Source organism: Scomber scombrus, chromosome 22 (genome assembly GCF_963691925.1).
Source record: "Scomber scombrus chromosome 22, fScoSco1.1, whole genome shotgun sequence".
Lineage (NCBI taxonomy): Eukaryota > Metazoa > Chordata > Actinopteri > Scombriformes > Scombridae > Scomber > Scomber scombrus.
In genome coordinates, this window is record NC_084991.1 from 13,762,665 (window position 1) to 13,771,594 (window position 8,930).

The 8,930-nt window shown below is 35.5% G+C and overlaps 1 protein-coding gene across 1 annotated transcript; it reads right to left on the minus strand.

Annotated features, from left to right (window-relative positions):
• Positions 1 to 5,148: 5,148 nt before the first annotated feature.
• On the minus strand, positions 5,149 to 7,782 carry ndufa12 (NADH:ubiquinone oxidoreductase subunit A12). The gene is made up of 4 exons (XM_062443314.1): positions 7,676 to 7,782; positions 6,309 to 6,394; positions 6,054 to 6,141; positions 5,149 to 5,422 (listed from the first exon to the last, which is right to left on the minus strand). The coding sequence occupies exons 1-4, from the start codon at positions 7,762 to 7,764 to the stop codon at positions 5,242 to 5,244; spliced, it is 444 nt and encodes a 147-aa protein (XP_062299298.1). The 5' UTR covers positions 7,765 to 7,782; the 3' UTR covers positions 5,149 to 5,241.
• Between the last annotated feature and the right edge of the window lie 1,148 nt (positions 7,783 to 8,930).

An 8,930-nucleotide genomic window follows, 5' to 3' on the forward strand; every position in this document is an offset into this window, starting at 1 on the left:
ATGCTCCTTTAGTCACGGGGGAGGAAGTCAGGCCTGTATGTGATGTGACAGGAGAGTCAAGGAGGTGAAGAAGACAGTGATATTAAAAAGAAGAGATGGGGGAATAGGAAAAGAAGATGAAGGAGAGGAGGAGGAGTGGAGTACGAGGGCAGTTCGGATGAGTTATAACAGTTGGCAGGAGGGAAGATGAAGAGGAAAGAGGTCAGGAGGTCAGATAAAGAGTGTGTCTCAACCTCAGTATGACCCTCTTTTAGCCTCTCTATGGTGCCCATTGCAGCTGAATCTGTAAAGTGCTGCATCAGCAATAACACAACGCAGAGAAAAAGAGAGAGAGAGACATTATCCTCTTCATCTATCTGCACCAGATGAATCAGACAATGACTATCAGCTGTTAATGTGATACTCAGACATAACAAAGGGAGCAACAAATGAGCCATTCAAGTTAATACCAGTGTAGATAATTTGAGTTAGAGAGCACATGTTGCTATTTGTCAGAGCACTTCAAGCACATTGTCCTTAATTAATTTCAAGGATTCAGATGAGACACCGCCTTCCCTTCTCTCTCTCTCTCTCTCTCTCTCTCTCTCTGTCTCTATCTATCTCTATCTCTATCTCTCTCTCTCTCTCTCTCTCTCTCTCTCTCTCTCTCTCTCTCTCTCTCTCTCTCTCTCTCTCTCTGGGTTCTAAATAAAGAAGAGGAGAGAGGATTGCTGCTTGCTGAAATGCTGAGTCAAGAGGATGCCACAAGCCTTTTCTCATTCCCTCTCACTGATGTTGCACTGATGCAGTTTGACGAGGCTGATGCACAGGCAGGAATCTAAAGGAGCAGCGCCCCCTCTTGGTTATTTAACACTCTTACACATGATGAGTTGAGCTGGAGCTTACATTCAGGTGACTTTCTGCTGCTGTTGCCCCCTCCTCCTCTTCCTCCTCCTCCTCGTCTTCTTCCTCTAAACTGTCCCCACGAGGACAAATGGATGTCAGAGTGAAACGCCTCATTTAATTGCTCCAGATCCCTGAAACTACAGAAACAAAGGACTTAGTTACTGACACACATGTATAATATCATTTTAATATGATATAGTAAACCTGACCTGTTTAGTATAGTAGACATACTGACCTGTTTTATATTTAAGAAACAGTGAAAACACTCTAAACACAATTATTTTACCCTGACTTCTCCAAAAAAAATGAAATCAAATTAAATCAACTCATATCCATTTATTGCCATATTTACCATGGATTTCTGCAAGGCATGATGAAAAAAAAAGTTTCTCTGGCATCAAAGTGCAACGTTAAAAAAACAGCACAACAATAGAAGAATAATTATGAACGTTAAATAAAATCCCTGCGGTAAAAAAAGTGTAGATTTAAGTGTGCAAATTAAGATTTGCACACTTAAATCAGATGTGTAGCTGATACACATTTTTGTACATGGAAGGTATTCTGGGTGAAATTGGACCTGAACTTATTTAAAAAAAAATCACCACTCAAAAATGTTTATATACAATAAAATTCAGTAAAATGATGATGCTGTCATGTTCTCCTGTTTTAGGTACATTAAATCATATAATAGTGAGACTGTGAATGTTGTTTTCTCTATATATATAAGTACATTACAAAACTTAAAGAACTTAAAGAATACACACTCTCAGCTTTTTGAAAGTTCAATTAAGGATCAATAATGTGTTTATTAATGACTGACAAAGTCCTTATGAATGAAAAATATATTGGTGGCTCAGAAATCTGGTATGGAGAGAAATGATTAACTGTTTGTAAGAGTTAACTTCATGACAACACTATAAATATTCCTAAAAGCATCATTTTAGAAAGTAAAACAGTGAAGCAAAGCCTTTTAAAATATGCAAAGAATTTCTTTCAGATACTTCACAAAGAACAATACTTTTCTACACATATTAAAGATCCTCTCCATAGTATACACATGTTTTAAGGAATAAAAATACTTAAACATATTTAAACTATACTTAAATGTTTCCACCAAAAGTTAGATGGTTAAAAATGTAATTAAATTATGATAAATCTATGTTTTTCTTTGTTGTGATATCAAAAAAATCTACAGCCATTAGCCCACTCCCCTCCACTTAAAAATATGTTTTTCTTCCTCTTGTCATTTTGGTTCTAAGTGACTAATGAGGACATGAATTTTTGGAATTGGTCCAGTATTGAGGGAAAGCCTTTAATGGGCTGCAACATAATCAGGGACAATGGCGCCTGTCAAGGTATGTCCACTATAAGAGCTACTGACAGACTCAGACTGTTATTTTAAGCGTCTGACAGCGAACGTTAACCAGAAACTGGCCAATTGCAAAATATTTGTGTCTCCTATTAGTCACTTACACACAGAGGCGTGTATGTACCGACATGATTTGTGACATCTTGACTAGTTTGGAGCCAACCGTGGTCCCTAATCAACTTATACCTGTGTGATGTAGAAACTTTGAAGCCTCCAGAGCACAAAAACACTGACAATAGTCACATTGTGTCCAGAAGTTAAAACTTATTAAATTAAATATATTTGTAGAGTCTGTATTGTTTAATGAGGGAAAAGGAGGAAATGTAATTAAGGATTTTTAACAAGGTGGAAAAAATCAAATCAGACATAAAACATTAGTCAAACAAAATGATTTGTACGTGCCTTTAAACAAGTCTGGAGAGGATAAATTATATCTACTCCTTCTTCCTCACTGAATAATCCAGAATATGTGGACATAAAAACATTGTTCATTTCAAAAGAGGCTTCAAATTTCCACATTTCACTTGTGCAATGTGGACCAAACTAGTAGCGATGTCACAAAATCACGCTCATGTGTGCAAATCTTTAAACTTTAGCAGAGAAATGCGAAAACAGACTTCTGACACACACATCATTCTCACAGTGAAAGTAAAACAATGAGCATAACAGACATTAGAGGGATCTTAGAATTAACAGTTAACAGTTGACAAAAGCTCAGATATGTACTGTTAAAGCCAAGGCAAATTTATTTGTAAAGCACATTTCAATTCAAAGTGCATCAAACACAGAATGCATCAAGACATAATATAAAAGCAACACGCAGCAATAAAAAAAGACATTTAAACATAATTAAAAGTGTTAAATTGGAACTAAAATAGCGTAAGACAAATAAAAACAGGAGAATAAAAAGTTACAGTGCAGCACAATATTCAAAAAGTCCATTAAAACCCCTCTAACCTCTTATTTTGCAGCAGAGCCACATGAGCGTCCTGCTCTCAGATGGTTTAAGATGGTCTGAGTCATCACGAGTGTGCCCTGCTCGAACCCCCGTCAGCTCTGGAGAAGCTCTGCTCACCTCAGTGTGAAATGCTGCATGTTGCAACTTTGCCCCGGCTCAGCGTAATCCCACAGTGATTAACAGGCAGCGGAGACACTGTGCTGTCAGATTACTGTAACACTTCACTGCTCTGCCCACAAAGTGCCTGCTGTAATATTAGCATCAGTACACTGATACTGCCTCTTAAAGCAGATGTAGTTGACTGACTGTAATGCCTCCTGTGTGTTGCAGTTTATTGGATTACATTTATTTTGCAAGACAGACAGATCAGCATAACTTTGCACTATCCATTATTTATTACCACTTTATTGTCATTTGTTTGTTTTTTGTCATTTGTTGTCTTAAATCTTTGTCATCTTTTCTTTACTATAGTTGACAATGCTGCTGTAACACAATCATTTCCTTTGCGGCATCAGTAAATTATATCTATCTTTACAAACTAAACTTTTTTTTCGTGATATCCAGACTGAAAAAAAGGGACCAAATATTTAAAAAGCAACCTCATGTCACTGAAGTTTTGGAGCCAGATGGCAGCAATCTCATCATTCTCAGGAACTTAAAGACGCCTGCAGAGTCTCCTTCTTCTTCAGGACTTACACTTTGGGTTGTTTTATTCCCAGGAAAGCTGCTTTATATGCAGGTTGTTTCCATGTTGAGGTAGTCTCTGTTATATGACTGATGCTGTGTTGCAAAATTGCAAATCATGAAAACTTGATGAAATCCCTGTGGCCAAACAGAGTGGCTACATTAACTGCAGATCCTTCGAGTTAGTCAGTAAGTCACAAGAATATAATTTTAGGAGGGAAAAACATACATTTTTTTGTTTTGTTTTTGGCATAAAAATTTAGCCCTGTTGCTTAAGTTCAAAACTGGCAGAATTGGGGCCCGCTTCACTAAATCAAATCAAATCAAATTTGGAGAAATAGGCTTGTGCATTAAAAAAACAACATAAAACCACAAACTCTAGGACAATCACTCAGTTTTCCATTAATAAAATAATGTATCTGGACACTTCACACACCCACAAAACATGATTTTGTATATAAATATTGATATATTCCTATTAAACATGCATGAGAGAATGGTGCAGTTGTATTTAGTTGTAATTTCTCTTTAAATATAACCTGTGGAATTTTTAAACCACTATTAGTGCTATAGAGATTTTTTTTTCTTGACGCACATCCACTCAGGTGATGTTATTTACATTCCTGTGGCGTCACACTGATTCACCGATCTGTAAGTGGCGCTGATGCGCAAAGACACGCAGCAACGTACCAACAGAGGAAGGGAAGAAGAATAATGCTGGATGTAAACAATGCAGGATTCCAACTTTTAAGATTTTGCAAATATGCCATAAGGAAGTATAAACATTCAACACATTTGTCAGACCTTAAAGATACACAGTGTGTTTTAATGGGTAACAGTGGATGTAAATAGAAACGTTGTTTACAATAAAAACTCCCCAGGGAACCTTTAAGTAGCTTTAATATTAGTAAAAACACTTAATTGTGTCAGTCTGAGAGGATAATATATTGTGAATCATCTAGTTGCAGCTTTTTGTTGAAGCTCTATGATTTTTATGCAGCACTATTCCATCAAATGTAAATATATTCCTCATGTTTGGTGCATCAATTCAATCAGCAAATCTCTCCAAAATTCAGCTGTATTTGGAAACTTTGTGATTTTCAGCAGAATTTCAAATTAAACTCTTTGTGGGGTTAGAAGAGTGTTTGGCTCTAAAGCTTGAATCTGTAACAAGTGAGCGGCTCCCTGTTGGGAATAATGGAAACGAAGTGAGGTTAATAAGTTCAAGAGAAACACTCAAGGAGACATTCCATTCATAAATGTATGTATAGAGATTTTATTCAGGACTAGTTGCAGACAGGATACCATAATTTACAATGTGGGAGGTGAAATATTCAGTCGGAGGTCACTGAGATCCGGCCTTAGGAGGAACCCACTCGTGGATCTTCTTGCAGGTGGTGGAGTAGGGAACGTACTGCTGCGCGCTGCCGCTCACGTTGAACTGATGGACCTCAGCCAGGAACTTCTTGGGCTCTGGTGGGTGAGTGGTGGGGGGGTCGTCCGTCATACAGTGCAGCCAGCGATGCCTGGAGGACGAGAACACGAGGGAGGAAGATAAGAAAGAAGATATGCAAATTTCTTATTGCCTATTTTCTAGAGATGCTGTGTTGTCTCCTTGTTTATGTAGCAATGACAAATAAAGTACTTTGAACTTGTGTTGTTTTAATAATTAATGCTTTTAAAACAGAAGTGGTATAAATGAGATCTTAATAAATTATACCTGCATTGGGAGCTGCAGTGTGTCGACTTTGTTCTGCTATTATGGATTTAGTTATTTGGTCCGTCTACTGCACGATTTTTTCAATAAATTCGATTCTGAAATGTTGCTAAATTAAATATAAAAATTCAGTAATAAAAGATTATACCAAACAGAGTATAAGTTGCTTTTAAGGTAAACAATTGACTGGCTGAATATTGACTTTAGAAAAAGAATCTTTTCTGAGGATACAGACGCAAATAAACTGGACCTGTAACTTACTTTTTCCTCAATATTTATCAATTTAACTATTGACTTTACTCTGAGCACTTGTACTGCAACACTGAACATCCTTTTCATGTTTACTTACTTTACTTTTGACTTTTGATGAAAGCAATCAGAAATATAAAGTAATGGAGAGTCCATGTTGTAATTGCTTGTATGAATATTAATTCCCGTACCATTCAGCGGGCACCATGCTGCCGTCCACCTCCCACATGGTGTTCTTGCCGTTCATCTCCGTGGTGTAGATCACCCAGCGGTGCCGTCCTGAACAAAAAAAAGAGTTAATTTACCAAATAACATGTCCCACACTGAAACAGCTGCAGCATTATGATTATTTATCTATTTATATGTAATAAAATTAGACAAATCCCCCTGTAAATAATCACTTTAATGTTGTCTGCTGTTATGTTTTGGCAAAGATTTTGACTCACCAAAGAAGTAATGCTTGTTATCCTCAAAGTATTTGTTCCCATATTTATCGACGCCGATCAGGGCTCCTGTCTTAATATCATTCGCCCTGCAAACAAAATGATGAAATTATGATAACTGGAACAACACATGCAGTTCTGTCTGTTATGGAGGGACAACTGATTAGTTAGATAATCTAAAATATGTTATCTTTGTTAAAAACTTGCACACATAGTTACTAAAGTGTGAAAATGCTCAAAAATGCTACCTCGTCAAAGAAGGGAAAAAAGGGATATCACCTAAAATGTCAAACTACTCCTTTAAGTCTGTTTCATTTAATGAGTATTTGTGGTCCCGTCTTAATAGTTAGGATATGACTTCATTCTCAGGACAGAAGTTATACATTGAATTTGGTTGGAAATGGCTTATTTTTATGTGTTAAATAAAATATGAGCTTAAAAAGCAATAAAATTAAGTGACAGTGAAATAAAACCTTCCTCACCAGACTAATATTAAAAACACTTTAATACAACTGTCTGTCTTTCTGTCAGCAACGAATAAACATTGACTTTTTTATGTACATATTATTTTTCCATCAGGAGATGATTTCACCTTTAAACTGAAATAAACAAATCAGAAAACAAACAACAACAAAAAAGTGTGAATCAAGACTAAAGGCTCATAAAGAATTCTTAAATCAAGACCTTCAGTATATTAAAATTAGAGCTGCTATGATTAGTCAATTGTGAGAACACTATCCGTATATCACTGAATAGTCACTTTGATTTAAGAAAAAATGTCCAAATTCTCTGATTCCAGCTTCTTAAATGTGAATACTTTCTGATTTCTTTCATCTTCTTTGACAGTAAACTGAATATCTTTGAGTTGTTGACTATATTTTTTGGACAAAACAAGTAATTTGAGGATGTCACCTTGGGTTTAGGGAAACATTAAGTGTCATTTTCACCATTTACTCATATTTCATGGACCAAACACAATGTTTTCCTCCCAAATAATCTGGTTTTAGCCTCTTAAATGTTAATATTTTCTAATTTCTTTAATCTTTTGTGACCATGAACTGAATATTATTAAGTTGTTGATTACTTTTAGGACTAAACAAAACATTTAAAGTTGAATTTTTTCCATTTTCTGACATTTCTATGAACCAAGCAATTAACTAATTAACCTCCACACTAATCAACCCATTAATCAATAATAACAATAACAATCATGTAGCTGATCAGCTGTTTACAGTCTCAGTGAGTTAGCTTAACAACATGCTAACATCAGCTCTGAAGGGTCACACATTAATCTTCCGTCTCCATGGAACTTTAACTCTCATCTCTGAAGGTTACGAATTAAACTTCACCAACATGTATCTGATCTGTACCTGAACAGCTGGACCAGAAGTCCTTTGATTCCTCCATGACCTCCTATCTGCCCCAAAGCCCTTCGGACGATGTTCACATACTCCGCCATCTTTACACGGAACACTAACGGAGGGGGACCGGTGAGGGTTATTAACAGGTCCGGGTAAAACAAGCCGGAGAGTATTTTGGTTCCGGACACACAAAACATTTCAGAAACATTTCACACAAAACATATCCGTAATGATTATGGAGCGTCATCTGATTCAAAGTTAATTACTATGACATATTAATCCATTATTATGAAATATACTGCAGTATGGAAAGTAAAATAAACATAAAAAGCGTTTAAAACTCTTGCAAAAATACTGTATATACATAATTAGCTGCCAATAAACACTTAAATGTCATTACTATGTATGCAGGTTGTTTGTTTGTAGTAAGATGTCATAAATGTATGATGCAATAATATTTTGTGGTAATTTCAAACATATAGACAGGTGACAAAGAAAAGTAAAAACAGCATAAATTGTCATAATAATAAAATAATAAAATTCTGTTTAAACTGTGTACATCTCACCAATATGTTGTACATTTCATTATTCTCTTTTATTTAAAATTTAAACCTGTAGCAGCTCTTCTCTTGTAGAATATGTTTTACGTGTAATTTGTTGTAAATTTCTTTAAAAAAAAATTTAATTTAAGTCTACTTAATTTTTACTATATTTTTGACTGTTATGCACCACAACACCAAAGAAAACTCCTTTTATGTGCAAACTTGGCAATAAATCTGATTCTGATTATTAAGATGTCTCACAGAGAGCTGGAGGGATTTTTCTTAACTCACTTATTGTTGTCATTAAGGAAGAATTAACAAGACTGTATTCAAAATTGGCCACAAACAGTTAAAAAAGGAAAAATATAAATATATATTAATATGAAAAGGAAACATATGTAAGGAAATACATATCAGAGACAAACATTTACAAGAAATTCTCATGGTAGCCAAAAAGAAGGCAATTACCAGATGCAGGCTCCTCAAAGATCCTCCCACCATAAACTAATGGAGAGATATTATAAACAGTATACACAGTGTGATATATATTCAGTTTTAAGATAGTTTTAAGATTACAAAAAGAAAAGTGAGAAGAGTATTGGACTAAATAGGATACATACCTGATTATTGAAGAGTCTGACCACTGAAACTACAGTAAATGTGAATGAAAGTGTACCAGTCTGTTATATTTACAGTGCCTATAAAAAGTATAAGAAGCATGG